This window comes from Thermobia domestica, chromosome 11 (assembly GCF_964235325.1).
Source record: "Thermobia domestica chromosome 11, izTheDome1.hap1.1, whole genome shotgun sequence".
NCBI classification, from domain to species: Eukaryota; Metazoa; Arthropoda; class Insecta; order Zygentoma; family Lepismatidae; genus Thermobia; species Thermobia domestica.
In genome coordinates this window covers 231,180,992-231,201,371 of record NC_137464.1, presented here as the reverse complement: position 1 = coordinate 231,201,371, position 20,380 = coordinate 231,180,992, and the positions used below count along the sequence as shown (strand labels likewise).

The following is a 20,380-nucleotide window of genomic DNA, read 5'->3' as shown; positions in this document are numbered from 1 at the left end:
TTAGATGCTGAATACTACGAGCAAGTACTATTTGCTACCGATACTGGTTCTCCCGCTCGATTATCTTCTGGTCTTGTCTTTAGTACGTCTAGTTTCCTAATGCTCTTGGCCATTAGCAATTCTGTAGAATCCTTCTGGTACAATTTTAAGAAGCGATACTACCGGTCTCCAGGAAAACGGAGTCAGCCCTTGATGGACCGATACTACTAACTAAAGCCTGGGGAAATGCAATAAAATTCAGTGATTCTTTGTAAATAAATCGTTCAGAAGTATTTTCCTTTAAAAAATTAAACTGTGGTTTAATCCCTAAAATGCTACTTCATAGAGAAATTCCAGTTTATCACAGAGCCAGTGTTACCATCTCCTGATCACTAACCATCAGGTAAGATACCGAAATGATACAAGTTGGTCGCGGCAGTAATGTTATTTTGTGTAAAAGTGGTAGTTACTCCCGTAACCAGGTTGTGTCATCCCGTTATCTGATATTTAGTAATCAGAGAGATATCAGGAATTTATGGAACTGGTCTATAAAGACTCCATTCAGTGAGTTCAGTCACTGAATACCAAATTTTATCGCAGATTTATATATGTCTTTCGTCAAAATATTCTTAACCATTTCCGAGAAAATTATATTATAGGGATTATGCAGAGCAATAAATCAGTGGTGACGTGAATTTTGAACAGGATATAAACCTATTAGTTAATGCTGTGCATTCATATCCAATCTCAAAACTAACAATATTAATTTAGCATCGACTACAGGATAGTAGCGTTAAGTTACTTCAACTACATTTGAATTTATTTTAAGGCTTTGAAACATCCGAGGCTCAGAGAATAGAAATGAGGGAAATGAGTTAATTGGGCCATAAACATTTCGCTAGTGAACTAAGGAAGAATCTTGGTAAACTCCTAAGTCGAAATATTTGCCCACGAGGATCGATCACATCACCTTCCGAATCTGAAGTCATTGTTCTACCGCTAAGCTCAAATGCACATGGTTGATCGTACTTTTGTTTTTGTATTCATATGCAGTTTTATTACCTACCTAAGTAAACTACATGCTTTTTTTGTAATTTAAACTGTTACAAACTGGTATTGATCAATGTTTCTGTGTGTTACAGCTGTCAAGCACACAACTGAAATTAGTATTTCAACAACTATAAGCTATTTAACAAGACAATATAGACGAAGCGCTGTTTTTGAAATTTATAATCGTCCACCTTTTCTGAAATAATACTGTTCGTTCTACCGTTTAACACAACATAAATTAATTTGCTTTGTCACGTAATAATACTTGTTTATTAAAAGTTTTAGAAAGGTAACGAGAGTGTATAGTTTATGCAAGTGTTTGAAGTGTTATATTTAATGTTTTTCTTTGTTGTGATAGTAAGGAAAATCATTACAATAAATAGAGTAAGTTCAGTTTACTTTTAATGGAGTTTCCACTAGTCTGTTTGTGAAAACCTAACACAGCAGTATGCATATCAGCTTGATTCGAAAGTACAGCTAAAGTATTGGTAGCTCTGCCTTCGTATGTAATAAGCAAATTCCTAAAATAACTAGCATCATGATATAAGTGCAAATTTCAGCGAGGCACTTTATTCCCTAAATCAATCAGTCACACATATTTTAAACGCCGTGATTAAGTAACTACTTATATTAGAATGGAAATCAATTGTATAAATGTGGCCTTGTTGTTTGAGGTAGTAAGTTCTTATATTTTCGCTGTTTTTGAACAACAATCATGAACATGAACATCTTCAACACACACACACACCTATATATATATATATATATATATATATATATATATATATATATATATATATATATATATATATATATATATATATATATATATATATATATATATAAATATAATATAATATAAAATTTATGTGAATTAAGTTTTTCATTCATTGGAGATGACCCCCTCAAAATTTTCTTGGGCCCTTCCTTGCCCCCCCCCCCTGAAAAATATTCTAGCTACGCTACTGTTCATAGGTAAATTTTACTCAGGATATCAAGAACAATAAACTCTACAATGCGCCAATAGTAACGAAAATAGAATGTATGTTTCTAAATGTAATACAGTTTTACCTTCGTGTAAGAATGATAGTGTACAACATATGTGATGACCTTTTAATTATTTTTTTTTTAAATGTGCCGACGCTTCACTATTTATAAGATAAATCACAACGTTTCGTAATCTGTTTATATTTTTTTAACAGAACCAACACTCCACTGGTTCCCAAACTGGGGAGGCTACCCCTGAGATGCAAGAAAGAAAATCAAGACGCCACTGATTATTGAAATACCATGAATTGCAAAATTATTTTTACACTCTAAAGGCGTTAGATTTTTCTTTTCAACCACGATTAGCTAATCCTTGTATTAAACAAACTTCCAATTAAATACTGAGATTTTGTTTTACTGATTCCAATATGTACTCTATGGGGCAGAAACATTGACATTACGCAAAAGCGATGAAAAAATTGCGGGCTTTCGAAACATGGGCAAGGAGAACGGAATACGAGAAGCTGTGTTGAACGGAAAACGAATTAGGTGTTGGAAATAGCAGTAGTGAAAAAAAAAATTAGATATTAAGAGGAAGAGGAACTGGTTTGAATATTGGCTGAGGAGGAACTGTATAATGAGGAACATGCTAGAGGGTATTGTGGAAGGAAAGAGAGGGAGAGATCGAAGGAGACTGTAGTTGAAGGAAGGTATTAAAACAAAACAAAATTGCTACGTCAAGACAAGACTAGCTGAGGACCACCGTACGTCGAAGCTTCTCAGTTGCAGCAAGTAACCTGCCAATAATGGCAGAATAGCTATGATATGTTCAGCAATATTGACCACCAAACCTCTTAATATTTTAGAATAATTTGAGTGAAAACTAAAAACGACTCAACTGTCTGTCTTTTGTGCAAACTCAATTTATATAAATAATTTTGACCTGTGTTAGAAATACAAAATAACTGCATCAAACTCCAAGTTATTTGAAGTTTCACTTGTGAATATAGATTAATTACTAGCATCAATTACCCACTTCGTTGGGTTAAACTGAAAAACATAATATATTTCGTTAGTCAGTCACTTTTTACTATTACTAAAGCACACTCTGATATAGGTCGTTTTCGATGATTTTTATATTTCTCTCCCCTCCTTCTCTCCAAATTGCGGTGCTGAATTTGGATTTAAACGACATCAGAAGTGTCACTGTTAGTTTCAGAAATTCCGAAAACTATGGATTCGGCACTAATATCGGTCATTTTCAATAAAGGTATAGGGGGCAATGGGGGATATTTGCCCCCTCACTTTTTTTAAATGACCCACTAATGTATATAGTTTCCTTTGGAAATATAAAGTTGTGTATGTATTATTGGTTCATAGAATAAAAACGGTGCCATAAAATATTTGCCGTTCTGTGAGTACGTATTGGTTGTCTTCCCATGGAGTTAAGAAAGCCACAGGAATTGCGTTTTAATTACCACGAAAAGTGGCCCAAAAAGTAACCTATTAGAGCTCCACAATTAGAGCGTACTTTCATTTCTTCTTATAAGGGCTCGATATGTTAGTCAGCCGCTTTGGAACTAATTGAGATAACCTTTCACAAAAAAGTCCTTCATAAGTTATTCCTTAATTGCACAAAAATCGACGGTTCCTAAAACGTCTTTTCTTTCTAATAGTAATGAATATTTTGAATTGATTTTTTTTTTAACATCCCGTTCAGTAGCGAGGCAATGAGACGTGGACCTAATGATTAACGTGGAATCCGAACCACATGAGCTCCCGCCATTAATCGGACATGAGTATCCCACGTCAAAGGCGCGTACGCTAACCGCTTAGTCACGAGGGAGCTCAGTAAGGAATATTAACTAAAAAGAGTAATAAGAAACTACTACTACCTTTACCATTGTTTTACAGTGTAATAATATACGGTACGAGTTAGGGGTGCACATACACAATAAGTTTATTGAATTCAACATAATTCTAGGTTTTAGGATTATTTTGTATAACTAGAATGTAGTGATTTTAACGTAAGTATCGTTGAGTTTTGATGTATTAAAAGAAATTGAAAATTGTACCTAATGGCAACGAACATGTTTAGGAAAGCTGCAAAAGTATTTCTTTAAATGTCGTAGCATATGCTTGTAGTACTCATTGTCTTTCTAAGAGTATAATATAAGTGCATGCGTGGAATTAATAATATAAATTGTTCATTAACTCCCAGTTTCAATATAACTTTTGCAAAAGAAGCCTCATTCATTACTATGATTATTTGATTAATATTATCCTTTCTATTATTTGTTTTGCAAATTTGTTATTAAATAAGACCCTAATTTGATCACACAATTTTCGAGACAATTTTAAGCTGTTCATGAGCAAGGAATCAAATCTCTTCTTACACCTTCGTTATTTAAGACTACAAAGGGCTAGTACCTAGTTGCGTTGCTCTTATCAATTTACTTAATAAAAATGAAACACGATACACGGTATTTTAACTGAAAAAGGCAGTATCCTAATAGTTATACAACCTTTCGTCAAGCAAAGTGTTACAAGCAACTAGGAAAACTAACATTGATATACAAATATTCAGATCATGTCTTGCCCCCCACTTTTAACGTTCAACCGCCGCCACTGCTTGTGATCATGGTTATCATTCGGGCCGAATTAAAGTAAATAAATTCGAGAGAGCTACGAGCACAAGAGTAAGTAAATTATTCAAACACGTTCAGAAAGGTTAGGTGTAGTGTGTGCATGTCAGACAATATATACATACTGTGGAAGAACTCGATTTTCGAGAATAATAATTTGTATATTTTAGATTTATTGTTATGTTTATGTCTCGAAATCGTTAAGTAAGGTTATGGGAATTTAATGTTGAATATGTAAAGCTAATGCAAGCTGCACAATCTCGCTAATAGTTGTGTCAGCAATTCATTGTAAACAGTTGTGTATAAGAATGTCATCGTAACGTGTCTGGCAATGTAGGAAGGAAATGTTGACAATGTGTCTTTCCTCACATTAGCCAGATTCTAGAAATTGTACAAAACGTGAATTTGTGGGATTTTATGAATTTCATGAGATTACGGATGTACGGAGGATTGCTTAGAATCGGGAAGTCAGAACGTGTCGAGGGTTGCAGTTTTGAGTTTTGACACATGGAAGGAATTTGTCTCTCCATGTGAAAACGGTGTCGCACGTGCCACAGCAGACGGAAAAAGCAGACGATGGTAGTTGGACCCGGCCAAACAAAACCACAGGACGAGAAGGTTTTGGGAGAGTTCCTGAGATTTCCTAGAGAGTTCGAGAGGATCAGTTCCGAAGTTCTAGAGATTGTTCATCGACTTTGAAGATACTTGGGTTCGAGTCTGGAGAACCAAGTAACATTTAATTATCCACCAGATGATAGGAGAAAACAGTACGTTGTACTTCAACATATTCTAACGACGCAGAACTTCGAGGGAGATTTACATTGAGAGGCCCATTCCTCAATGCCCACTTTCATCGTCCAACAACAAGGAGTGTCAGCTTAAGGAGCAGAGTTCAACACCAGAACGACGTGGGACAGCAACAGATTTATCCAGGTATGTGTGACTCCGAGTCAGAATTCAAAGCTCAATACTTGATCGTACTATACCTTACTGGCAAATGACTCCGAATATCCGTTATAGCAAACATTCAAAAATCTCACAGTTCATTCATCAGATTTCAGAAATACAGTATTATATTGTAAATGAAGTGTACGGTTTCATATATTTAAATTATCCCCATTTTGAGGTTGTCATAGTGGAGATGCTGTGAGGCTTAGGCCATTTTTGTAACGATCCCAGGAGTTATTTAGAGCATGGTTGGAGATTGCTGGCTTGTAAAGATCCTAGTAGATTAATTCCCTCCCATCCTTCCCATGGTGGTGAGATGCTGGTTTTAAGATCTTTTAGATCAAAGGTATGATTCCAGTAGTTATTGAGAGCATGTTGGAGACGCTGGTGGCTTACGCCTTAGTAGCGGTCCCAGTAGAGTTAAATAATAGTGAAGTTAAACAATAGTAAATTTAAATCCCTCCCGTCCCACCCATGGTGAATTATGTGCGTTTAGTAAATTTAAATCCCTCCCGACCCGCCCATTTATGGTAAATAATGTTAAAATTAGTAACTAATAGAATTGTTAATGAAACCCACCCATCCCACCCTCGCTTCGATTCAGCTTAACTGTAAAATAAGTGCGACGACTGAGTTCGATTCTCGATCGAATGAAAGAAATATGTATCAGTTATATTAAACAACGGATTACGTTTACTAAACATAGTAATTAAATGCTAGTTTGTGCTATAATATTAAGGTTAATAAAAGTAACAAATACAGTAATAATATTACGAGTTTACAACAATAATATTAAGAGAAAAGAAAGTGAAATAATTTCGTTGTATTTATGTTCTGGACACACAGAACAGATGCATGTAGCAGGCAGGTTGTGTTGAACGGAGGACGAGAGTCGCTCAAGCGATTAAGCACGAGTGTAGCCGAGTTGACACGAAGGTACAAGGTTACGTCGTGAGCCGCACGGAAAATTTGCTCCGTGTTGAAGCAGGCAGAATAACAGAGACGAAACAGTTGTTGTACAATACATTAAATATAACTCACATTAATTCTAGGATTAGACTATTGATTATTCAATTAGTAGTAAATAGTAAATAGGTATTACAATGTTGTCCCTAAAGAACAATCATAGGATGCACTATCCTGTTCTTAAAGACAATGGAAAACCTGCGACGATGTTTAGTAAATCTAGGTACTATTCATTAGATTTAGGAGTTTTAAGATACTTTGCGGAATATTTTCCGACATATAACGTAACGAAAGAACAGACGTTTAGAGAGAACGTTCTGGGTCGCAGATACAAAAACTATTATATGATTGAATTCTCAGAGAAGAATTTCAGCGTTGATGAGTTAGTAGAATTGGGATTCAGGAGACATTTCTTGTCCGTAATTACTGGTATTTCAGAGACAAATACATTAATACGCAACGCTATATTTTTCGCAATCAAAGATGAACAACTTAAATACAAAGTATGTGCGTTATTTACTAGCAGTGCTAGTCAAGAGCTAGTGAATACATGGCTTGATCGTTTTAGAAATAGATTTGACTGCAGTCAGGCAGTAAAAATTTCAGAATTTGTTAGTACTATAGCGTTATACGAGAAAAAAGCAAAGATCATAGTGGCAAGCGATAAATCGTTGCTCGATTTAGTAGCTTTTGCGTTGTTCTTTAAACAACGAACACCTTGGTTATTAGCCTAGAGATGGTCAAGAAAGTGGAAGAATTTTTGTATAGATATTAGTATTATTATTGGTTAGATATATGTATAGGATAAGGATATATTATTAGTAATTATTATGATTTAGTATTTAGTAGCGATAGTAATTTGATTATAAGATATTTTGTGTTAGTAATATAGGACGTAAATATATGGGTAGTTATAGTATTATTATTATTATTGGAAGAAAATCTGACTATCAATTGGGTTTTATTGTAGTATGTCTTTATGGCATATAGTTTTAATATAATTTAAATAGTGACGTAGACTAAAAATAGGAAAAGACTATGGAGAAGAAAAGCAAAACAAAGGAAAATGAAACATGAATGATTTTGTGTGATTAGTTTTGTATTAGGATTTTAGATGTAAGAGAAGGCAAGAATGAAAAAAAAACAAAAATGAATGATGCAATTGAAATAGATTTAGTCTAGACGTAAGTTAAAATTAAGAAACCCAGTTAATTAGGCCAAACCTTTCATTAGGGGAAACTCTAATCAGGAAGGAAATCCCATTCTCTTCGAGTTAAAGTGGGTGCTTACCACACTTCGATGAGAATATTTTATTTATAATGCAACATAAGTCTTCCGTGATTGTTGAAAAGAGACACAGGAGTTGACTCGTACATCACGTGAAAGCCGTGCAAATTTTTTTTGGTGGAGATATCCTTCATTTTTAGCTAATCCCTTAGCGTAAGATTAAAATTAAGGTAGAATTAATTAGTTAGTAAATCATTTGATATTCTAGGGAATTCTAGGATAGTCAGAAGAGAGAGAGAGATGTTAGTAGAGCATCTAATAGTAGAAATAGAATATAGATATATTCTTCTAGTATAAAAGTAAAATTAGTCTAGAGTAATCGATTCAGTTGTATTAGTCAGGAAGAAAGAGGAAAAGAGAGTTGGATTTAGGAATGTGAGTATTGAGAAGAAGGAAATTTTAGTGGAAGATAAATTTAGAATGTAAGTAATTATAGACGTAAGACGTAAAAGAAATAACCATCAGTAGATCTATAACATAGACTATAATTAATAATAAAATGTGGAGAGAGAGAAGAAGATAGAAATAATAATTAATAGTAAATAATGTTAAGAAATAAATAATTAAGAGTAAGAAGAGAGAAGTAAATATTGAAGTTTATAGATTTAAGCATGCATCGACGAATAGATATATAGATAATTATGTATGCATATATGAGCGCTAGGAGTACTCCATGAGAATATAAGAAATAGTTATATAAATATAGAATATATATGAATAAAGCGCAAGAAAACAAGAAAATGGAGAAATATTATCGGGGACATGCAGAGGATTTTTCCTGCAGACGAGAAGCCCTGAACAGATATAGAACTTTTGGAGTTGGAAATAAGAAGTAGTTTTAGACTTTCTTCGATAGTAGTCCTTCTCACACGCTATAGGCCCTGTCGGCAAGTGTTAAAATAATGTAATAATGTAATAATTTAATAATTTAATATAGAGATAAGTATAAAATAGTAAGTTAAGAAGATTAATAATAATAATAATAATAATAAGATGAAGTTAACCTAGTGTAATTGTTGCGGAATGGCCATCCTAAACAATGAAAGTAGGTAAATAAGTAAATAAATAAATAATAATTAAATAAATAGTCTATGGTTATGATTTAAAAGAATAAGAGTCACGTCTTTGATATTGAAAAAAAAAAAGAGAGAATCACGTCACGTTAATTTTATTAAATTTAGGTATAGAGAAGAATTAAAATTTTAATTTTTGAAAACCCGTCAGATTTTGTAAAACCATGTATAGATAGTTATAAATATGCTAACTGTAGCCAATTGTTGATTGAGATGATACGGCAAGTCAGGCTGCCGTATTTAACGACCAAAGCCTTCAGGATTTTTAGGAAATGGAAAATCCATCATTTTTTGAATCACAATCAATTTTTGTATGCAGTTAACAAGTGTTAGGTTAATAATAATTATAGGTTAAGGACAAGTAAATAGTTATAGTATTTAAATAAATAAATATATATATTCGCGTGTAAATTTTGTACTTACCCATATAGTTAATCCAGTAAATAGTCCATTGTAATGTCCACATAAAGTAATTATATCCATTAGAGTAAGATCACATATTAATCAATAATTTTTCACTTGTAAATATTTAATCACTTTATAATATTTTAATTTTCACACTTTGAATATTTTAATCATGAACGGATATGCCAGACTGGTCGAGTAATGGTCGAGTACTAGTATGAATTTTGAATGTCGGTAACACTATTGTAGTGCAAGAGATCCCGCACGCAATCCCACGAATAGAGGTCACGAATTGGAACATTTTAGTGAATTCCAATAAACATTCGACGTAGATAAAACATTCACGTACATCGTGTGACATAGTGGTGTTGTAAAACAAAGTGTTTTAAAACTAATAGTGTAATAATTGCGACGCAATATTGGAACTTGATGTTATCCAGTCAACGGTGACGCGTGAATAGAAGGCAGGAAGTTGAATTAACCTTGACAAAGCTTGATTGAAAAACTGTTGAGCTTGCAGTTACTAGGTAGCATGAAGTGTCAGGATTTCCAATGCCCTGCTGCAGGATTTTCTTTCTGTTCAGATTAAATATCAGTGAATAAAATTTTTCATGAAAATAAAACATTAATATTTTCAAGTTTTATAGTGCAAATGTGAATATGTTAATTACATATGTTCTAAATAACTATGTTACAAGTTTTGATTTTTGCAGTTCCATCCACAGAGAGGTGGAAAGAGACGAAGTTAAAACATTACTGATACGGCCAATAACTTCATTGGTTGGCAAGTATGAACATTCAGAGTAATGGAAGTTTTTGGTTATTTGATACTGTAAAAGCGTTGTCGCTAAGAGGAGATAACTCAAGAGTACTTGCAAATGTATGTATGATCACTCTTGACAAAATGTGATGTGCAAGTAGTTTAGTAAAAACTCGCTAGATGTCGCGAGGATATACTTTGCGACATTATATTTTGAAATGTCGTATTTTATAATGTTAGAAAGTAATACAAAGATTAAAAATTCGAATATATATTTTTAAATAAATGTTAGGTGAAGGAAGATTAATTAATATTTATATAATTATGTTGAATAATAATACATATCTTATTTCGTTTCAAGTTGATATTTATCCTTAATATGGTGTCAGTTTATACTATGTACAGGGTGTTTATAGAAAATCGCCCTCTTACGATGTCGAATTTGGTTTGCGGAGCAACCAAGTTTTTAAGGGGGGACATGTGGAAGAACTCGATTTTCGAGAATAATAATTTGTATATTTTAGATTTATTGTTATGTTTATGTCTCGAAATCGTTAAGTAAGGTTATGGGAATTTAATGTTGAATATGTAAAGCTAATGCAAGCTGCACAATCTCGCTAATAGTTGTGTCAGCAATTCATTGTAAACAGTTGTGTATAAGAATGTCATCGTAACGTGTCTGGCAATGTAGGAAGGAAATGTTGACAATGTGTCTTTCCTCACATTAGCCAGATTCTAGAAATTGTACAAAACGTGAATTTGTGGGATTTTATGAATTTCATGAGATTACGGATGTACGGAGGATTGCTTAGAATCGGGAAGTCAGAACGTGTCGAGGGTTGCAGTTTTGAGTTTTGACACATGGAAGGAATTTGTCTCTCCATGTGAAAACGGTGTCGCACGTGCCACAGCAGACGGAAAAAGCAGACGATGGTAGTTGGACCCGGCCAAACAAAACCACAGGACGAGAAGGTTTTGGGAGAGTTCCTGAGATTTCCTAGAGAGTTCGAGAGGATCAGTTCCGAAGTTCTAGAGATTGTTCATCGACTTTGAAGATACTTGGGTTCGAGTCTGGAGAACCAAGTAACATTTAATTATCCACCAGATGATAGGAGAAAACAGTACGTTGTACTTCAACATATTCTAACGACGCAGAACTTCGAGGGAGATTTACATTGAGAGGCCCATTCCTCAATGCCCACTTTCATCGTCCAACAACAAGGAGTGTCAGCTTAAGGAGCAGAGTTCAACACCAGAACGACGTGGGACAGCAACAGATTTATCCAGGTATGTGTGACTCCGAGTCAGAATTCAAAGCTCAATACTTGATCGTACTATACCTTACTGGCAAATGACTCCGAATATCCGTTATAGCAAACATTCAAAAATCTCACAGTTCATTCATCAGATTTCAGAAATACAGTGTTTTATGTTAAATGAAGTGGACGTATATTTATTTGTTTAATCCCCATATGAAAACCTCTTGCAAGTTAAGTTACAATTTACCCACTCATTCTAGATGGTGAGTGGAAGGCGCCTAGTAGCACTCATCTTTGCATCCCCAAGTAGGCACTGAGTGGCTAGGTTGTCAATACTTATTGTCGGTATATTTATTGAATTAATAAATCCCTGATTTATTACAATGTCATACCATATTTATGTGTGTGTGTGGGAGGGGTAAAGCATTATCTCATTTTGAATTATTGTACTTTCAAATTCTACGTCAAGTTGGCCTAATTTTATCCCCCTCCCCCAATATAAATAGTCTAATTTGCACACTGCGTGTACTTGCTGTAAATTAAACAGAAATAAATATATCAAATAACTGAAAAATATACATTTTGATGTCACTTATAGAATTTTGTTTTTGTGTAATGGGTTATTTTGATACTCTGTAGACAGCAGTTTAATGGAGGTATAGTTTGCAATGTTTGTGGTCACAGCAATTCCACCTCGCTTATGTGAAAGTTGTGTGAAAGTGAGGGAAGCGACATAGCCTATCCTCTGCAAGAATTAATACTAGATGCACACATTCAGGTTGTTGCTTCTGTGGATGATAGAACATCAGAATATCATTCGTTCAATCACCTTTATAAAGTGTTGCATTTGTATAAATTATAAATTACTTCTGATGCTTCATATATGTATTTCTTTATGCACCAGAGGCGCCTATGTATTTCAGTGGAAGATGTGAAGTAATGGAGCTGGAGCAGATGATTATACAGTTACAAGAGAAGAATGGGGGTTGGGCATTACGTCCAATTAGTCAGTGTCAGGGGAGAAATTACTGTTTAAAAGGTTTTAAATCTGCATTTTAAGACTTTTCAGCATACTTGATCCGAGAAACACTCTCGGACTACCTTTTACGGTAAGGGAGGGGGCAGTACGTGCATATGAATGGACCCTAGAAGTACTTTCCCCGTGGTCCCCTGGGTTACAGTACGGCACTGTCCACGCCTGCAAGATGCGCGATGTCGTCTAATACTGTCTGTTTCACTCGATATTTGAGAGAAATATTATTTGTGCTCGAAATATCTTTTCGCGATAGAATCCCCGCTGCGACTGATACTTTGGAATAGTAACGCCATCTCGTGCACTATATCTATCTATCTATCTATCTATCTATCTATCTATCTATATCTATATCTATCTATCTATCTATATCTATCTATCTATCTATCTATATATCTATCTATATATATATATATATATATATATATATATATATTTATTTATTTATTTATTTTAGAGTAGACCTAATTTTACATGATATTTTGATGCGATTTTCACTAATGTAATGAGTTATTCCCAAGGAAGGTTTTTTCCTATAATATAATAAAGTATTTCAATAATTTTGATAATTATTATTCACTTTTTGACGCATGTTTCGTTGAACTTTTTTTTTTCTTCGGAAATTAGTGTCCTGGCTTTAGGAATCTAACTAAACTACTGGACAGCGACGCAAGTAGGCTAGTAGTCGCCCGGGGCAAGAACTCGACTTAGCGCCCCTTCCCCTCGACCAACCAAACCAAAACGCTCCACGACTACTCCTGATTTTGACATCACACAGTAATTCTCCTATTCCATTTTTTCTTCAATTGCTAAAGCTTGATTTCAAAATTAAAAACTCCAAACTAATTAATATTTTATTGTCAAATAATCTGAGAGTAGCATGCTTAACATAATCTTATCTTGTTATAATAACTGCAAATCACAATATTTTTTGAATGATATCGGGATGTGCATATGTGTAGAATGAATCAACAGTCTGTTGCTTTAGAATAGAATATTCAATTATAACAAACATTCAATTGTCTCGTATTATACAGGGGCTTATTACAATCTCTTAAAGCGACGTAAATTAAATGAAAACACACAAAGCTGGAACTAGAATTTAACTTTGCGGGCTCTTTTGGCTCCAGAGCTATCTTTTGATGAGCTTTGAAGCTAACTTATGCTGTGTGGATATGATCCTAAAATTGAGTCGTTGTTTTGTTAAGTTTCTGAGGTAACTTTTATGATCTTTGTTAAAACTTCTTTCCTTGACGTATAGAGAAAATATTTGCCCAGTTTTGCGCCTCTCCAATCCGGCGCTCGGGGCACAAGCGCAGTTCCCCTCTTACTTACGTCACTTACACTGGGATAACGAGAAAATTAAAAAAAAAATAAAATAAAATAAAATAAGAACTTACAAGAAAGGAAAAATAACAGACCATAGAAAATGCACTGAAAAGTAGAAAATAAAAACACTTTTAAAGAAAAAATAACCAAGATCCAAAACAAAATAGTAGGTCAAAAAAGATATATTTTCATATATATTTTAAATTTGTTTATTCCAAAAAGGCACTAAAAGGCCTAAAATAATAAAAGCGCTAAAAAGCAGACAATAATAATAAAACATAAAAGAAAATAATTTATTACTATTATCAAATTATGTTTGAAGTTTTGTCAAGGCAAACTTGTATTTTTACATTAGGCATTACTTTGCACATAGCTTCAAAAATATTCTTCATTAATAATAGCAAATTATTTTCCGCTTTTGAAAGTTTTATTATCTGTTTTAGCGCTTTTATAAACGTAACCAAGAAAGTTCTGTCGCTTTTTGTAGAGGTCTTTAATTCCTCCCCACTCCGTGAGTTGAATGCGAATGGAGATAAGGCGAAGGTCAATTGTTGGTATGAGTATATCCAACATAGTGGCAGTTAAGGTACACCGTGAACTTGCGTAAGGACAAAGTGAACATGGGACTTCCACAGAGCGCCATAAGGGCGTGTATGCTGTAAGAGTTCAAAGTGGGGTTAAACGCCGCTGTAGCGGGACGGAAGATATGCCAGGCTTTTGGACTACTACGTGGACAGTGCAGTGGTGGTTTAACAAGTTTAAGGACTGTGACGAAACACTCGAAGACGCGCCACGTGCCGGAAGATCAACACATGTACAAAATAAAGATCTTCAGGCAGCAATTGAGGCGAACAGTGGCCAGACATGAGAAACTGCGACTACAACTCAATGTGAGTAGAGAAACCATTCGGCAGCATCTCCATCAACTTGGGAAGCACTGCAAGTTGGGTCGATGGGTCCCACATGATTTGACTCCGGGCCAGAAGGCAACACGAGCAGACACCTGTATTTCTTTGCTGTCTCGTCTAAGGAAGGAGTCATTTCTGGACAGTGTGTTGACATGTGATGGGAAGGTGGGTCCTGTACGAAGCTCCACGGCGCCGTCATCATTGGTTAACATCCCATGGACCCGTTTCAAAACAACCTAAACTAGCACTGCACTAGAAGGTACTCCTAGGTGTTTGGTGAACTGCTCGCGACATCGTGCATTGGGAACTGCTACCAGCTGGTCAGAGCATCCATGCAACTGTATACTGTCACCAGTTGAGCCGTGTTCAAGAATAATTCAAAACTCTGGAGCCAGCACTTCAGAATCACAAAGGAGTCCTCCTGTTACAGGACAACGTTAAGCCCGATTATCACCTGTTCCATTCCTAGGACAATCTCCTTAGAGGACGCCAGTTCAAATCCCTAGTAGAGGTGCAAAATGCACTTGATACCTTCTTCGCTTCACGGTCCACCAAGCTCTACCGTGACGAAATCCATGGCCCTCCAGAACGTTGGCAGAAGGTTGTCGATGTTTAGGACTATTTGTGATCTTCCCGGTGCGTCTTTGTAGGTGGCATATTGATATTTGAAGGTGATGGGTGAAAATGCGACAGAACTTTTTTTTGTTACCTTTATATTATTTTCTGCCCCTTTTTTCATTTTTCGTAGTCGATTTAAGTTTTTATTGAATGTAGTTTTCACTTGGCTGGAGCCGAGTTTTCATCATGTACTTTCACTAAAATGTGTATCGTGGGAGAAAAGTTGTCAACTATGTTAAAAATATATAATCTCAGAAGCCTCTCAAGTTAGACATATCAAACTTCTCATTTTAGTTGACACAAATCCCAGCGTTTTCGGAAACTTCGATTTTAACAGGATAATCAATTTCTATGATACTTTAATTTCCTATTTTCTATTCATAAAATAGCCAAAGTAATAAAATGATCGAACCATTTAATATAAAATTTTTGGGTGAACTGTGTAAACCTTGGTTTCTTATCACTTCACTTTGATTCATATACTTTTAATCTTCATTTTATAGGTAACGCTGTCACGCAGGATCTGCAACAGACATTAAATTTTCTGTCACTTTGTCAACAGAGAGCTGGTACCGAGGCTTTCACAAATGCACTGGTAAGTTTCTAATTTTTCTATGTAAACGTTTATTTCATCATTATTACTTCGTAACATAAAGGTAAATACAGATTCAACATAACATACTTTCTCTAGGAAATAAGATTGAAAATTGCTAAATATAATATAAATGCAAGCTAATAGAATATTCTCATCTAATTAAAATTCCCTTTATTTTTTCATAAATGTCTTCTTTATATAAAATGACTATTTTCACTGAATTTACTGGAAATAATTCAAAATCTATCCAAAAATGTATAACCTATTTGTTAACTAAAGGGTGATTCTAGTAAATTGTAGACTACTATAATACACAGTCCTGTACAATGTCTTTTACTCTTGTATCATAATGAATTGCCATCAGCGTCGAATTTTCAGGCAAACTAGGCTACAGGTTATGAACAACTAGCAGCGTTCACCCCGCTTCGCTGCGGTCACCCCGGAACGCAATAAACTTTGTTACTTAGATAATTTTTACTTTTTCGCTTTCAAGTGATATGATAAAAACCATAGAAGATTGCAGTAAATCTTAACATTATATCGCCTGTCATTTATGTTAACCCGCCCCGCTTCGCTGCGGTCATCCCGGTGCTGGCATATTGTAAAAGTGTCTGTAAAAATAAGCAAATCAATTAAAAAATTTTAAACAGAAGATTCAAGCTATTTTCCGCTGTATATCGCCTGTCATTTATGTTAACCCGCCGAGTGACACGGTCATGCGGGTTGCATATAAATACGTTTATTTTTACCTATGATGAACTAATAACAAAGGATTTGTACGTTATGGACACTTGAATGGTCAATTATCTCAAGACACTGGTAATTAAAAATTAAAGTGATATGATAAAAACCATCTAGGGTCCAAATCCTAATAACCCCCCAAAAATGAAAGAAATTTATTCAGCCGTATTAGCGTGATGAGCGGACAAAATTTTGTACGTTCTCTTTTATATATATAGATTTCTGACTTCATGTTTCTTATTATTCACCCTGTATTTATTCAACAGAAGTGAGACATAACGGATCTGAAAGGTGATGGAATTGCCTTTCGAACGGTATGCAACATGTGACAGTGGTGTCTTTGACAGGGAAGTTATTGAGGATAAATTTGGGGATCAGTGCTGCCATCCAATTCCCTTACATAATAACTTTCCCTCAATGACTTCCTTTTTAAAGACCCCTTTGCCACATGTTGCATACCGTTGGAAAGATCATTCCATCACCTTTCAAATCCGCTATGGGGGCGCGGTGGCTCTGTGGTAGAGCGTTCACCTCTGGTGCTTGGGGTCCCGGGTTCGATCCCAGCCCTCGCCAAGTGAACTTTGTGGTGGACAAACACTGTGTTCGTGGGTTTTCTCGGGGTTCTCCCGTTTCCTCCCACTTTCTTCATTCCACCATTTCACTCATCTCTCATTATCTCCGTCTCCTGTAGCCTAACCGGCATAATCGTGGGACGTAAAACTTAGATTTCATTTTCAAATCCGCTATGTCCCACCTCTGTAGAATAATTACAGGGTGAACAATATGCAACCTTTAAAAAAAAAAATTCACAACCTGTACCTTTCAAACATTTGAGATTAGTACCAATGTTCATATGAACTTTTTTGCTTAGAATCATCCATACTATAATTTTCCGAAATATTGTCCCTTCCTCCTGGAACACTATGTAATATATATATATAATAAAGGCAGTTTGGTTACGAGCATAATCTGAAGTACTCAGTAACTACCTATATAAAAATTGTTGCGGAAGTACTGCAGGATTCTGATGCATCTATTTTTGAATAGAGCACGTATTAGTTCCTTAAAGTCTTGACCCGACTACGGTAAGCTCCATAGTTTTGAAGCTATGAACCTTTAAATTTAATTTTTTCACGTTTTCGGCAGCCTATAACACCGAAAGGAAGCATTTGTGCAGCCAGATTGGTCTATAATTTTCTGATGCAGATCCTTTTTACACTTTCCTTATGGTCGTTGCTTAGTATTGGTGAACTACGTAAGAAAACACTAAGAAACTCGTATAAAATTTTGCAACGAGATAATTACCCATTTATTTATATTTAGTGGAATGTACGTTCATCAAACAATTGGTGTAATTTCTATGCGATTTTATTTCTACCTATTGGATAATTGAAATGTTCCTTTTTTCACAGCTTCACGAAACCTATATTTTTTGCGTCGTGATTTCCTATATTTTTTTCCATTAGCATTGGAAAGCCTGAAATACGGACATATGGCAATCCTAGCCAGAGGTCATCAATGAATTTCACAAAATAACGTCAAATTGTTGCATAATTGTTCACAACAACGTCAGTTTCCATTCAGCACACCAAGCTCTTGATTTTCTTTCTTTTTTTCTTTTTTTTCTTTTTTCTTTTTTTTGTCCAGTATAACTGTCTTATAAATGACTCATTGTCCGTACTAACTTGATTTATCACCTAATGACTTTGTTCGTACGTGAGAAATAAGATGCGTGGTAAGCGATTTATTGCCTGAATCAGTTGTTGACGCATCCCGAACAGCAATTTGAGGTAGCAGCCTCAGATTAGAAACAAACGCTTTCAAAATTGTTTGAGCGTATGCAAAAGCATATTGACCTTAATGGCGGATATCTTGAAAATAGTCTTGTAAAAAAAAAAAAAAAAAAAAAAAAAAAAAAAAAAAAAAAAAAATCTCTGTGAAGTTGTTTATCAATTTTAAAAAATCGTTCTTTTTCACGTTTTTTTTCAAATGTCTGTTTTTTAAATAGTAACTATTATTTATTGATTTATGTTGCAGATAAGTGAAATAATCAGCAAAACTTAGTCGAAGCCCTCCAGTAGCGTACCCAGGAATTTATTTCGGGGGGGGGGGGGTTCAAACTAAATATGAAGCTATTTTATATTAAAATTGCTAAAATTGCCCCTAAAATTAGGCAAAATTTTTAAAAAGTCGAAATTTCGGGGGGGTCCGGACCCCCGTGTCCCCCCCTTCCGTACGTCCCTGCCCTCATAACTTGCAAATCCTTTGTTTCTTTGTATTTATATGAGCAAAATTGTGATTATTGTAGGTACACAGTCTCGTTGTTGTAAACAATAATTTCATAAGAAAAATTCTCTTTTTACATCTTAGTTGCAATAGCGTTGCTGGAAAGTACAGTGTGTTGCAAAATGAATATTGGGGTTTAAGGGGTTTGTAGTACTTATTACATTTAACTTACAATTGTAAACAATACATAAAGTAAAAGAACAACTCAGTTTTCGCTACAAGTGTTTAATGTGAGAACCATTCCTCACATGGCACTGAGTCGATAGGCGAGAAAGGCACAAACCCATATGGCACAAACACATTCAATTTAGGGGAGTCTTGTTGCAACTGTATCATCTCATGAGTATTTGATGACCCCCAGATGCGAACATTATGAGTGTTCACATTAGCACTTAGGTGAAATGTCGATTCACCACTGAAGACGACACGATCTAGAAAATTTTCATCGCCATGCAACATCATTTGCAAAGTTGGCCCTTAAACCGTAGTCTGTAGGCTTTAGACCTTGTAGCCACTGCAAATGATAATTACGCAGTTGTAAGAGTCTCCTTAAAATTCTTTACATAGACAATTGCACTGTAACTACAGATTCAGTCTTTGCAAAATTAAAACTCATCTTTAATAAAACCTCTTCCTAACGGTAGACACAGGAAACAGTGTATGTGCATTGTGTGTGTACAAAACTGTTTGAGTTGCTCTTTCGTTCGACATTATTTATAATTGTAAGTTAATCGTGATAGATACTACAAAGTTTCAAAACCCCAATATTCATTTTGAAACACCCTGCATTACTTCAAATTGTCATCCTATATTCACGTCTTGTATGTACATATCAGGGTCAGCCTAGCCAATTCGCTGCCCCGTCCAATGGCATTTAATACCTCCCCCATTCTCCAGAAAGAACAAATCAAAAGTCACTATTTTAAGTATGCTATTCCAGCCTGAACAGCGAAGGGGAGGGAAAGTGTACTCGCACTCAGAATGGCTTAAATACAATCTCGTTGTATTTATTTTTAAGTAATAATCTATTATGTTAGTGAAAGATAAAGCAAACACGTCTGAAAGATGGTAACCCTTTTCATGGAATTCAATATCGAGCTTCAATCTCAATATATCAGTTTGCAATTCCAGTGTAACTAGCTTTTTTTTTTTATCTTTATATCTGGATTTTTCTTCTGCATGTGTTATTCTTTTTAAAAGAATTTGTTTCCACCTTCAATGATAAGGAACTTGTTTGTGACAAAGACAAGACTAGCTTGCTTTCATATCAGAACTGTGATAACTAAACGGAAGAGGTGTTCGAGAATTAAGTTCTTGTTTTTGACAACAATCAAGCAATTTATGTTGGGATTTATTTGACCATTTGCTTCGTGACTTCAAATGGTCATGTGATCATATATATGATATCCAGGGCTTTGTAACTGTCCATGTGAGTTCAAACTAATGCAACCTAAACATGATTTATGAAGGTAGTATTTAAATAGAAGGCCAGTTTAGTAAATTTAACTACA

The 20,380-nt window shown here is 34.9% G+C and overlaps 1 protein-coding gene across 1 annotated transcript in view; it reads left to right on the top strand.

Annotated features, from left to right (window-relative positions):
- The window catches only part of LOC145664806 (uncharacterized), a 95,455-nt gene that overhangs the window by 61,142 nt on the left and 13,933 nt on the right, over positions 1–20,380 (top strand). The window contains exon 2 of the mRNA XM_081731770.1: positions 15,751–15,842. Coding sequence (XP_081587896.1) covers positions 15,751–15,842 — 92 coding nt within the window. The remainder of the gene's footprint in view (positions 1–15,750; positions 15,843–20,380) is intronic.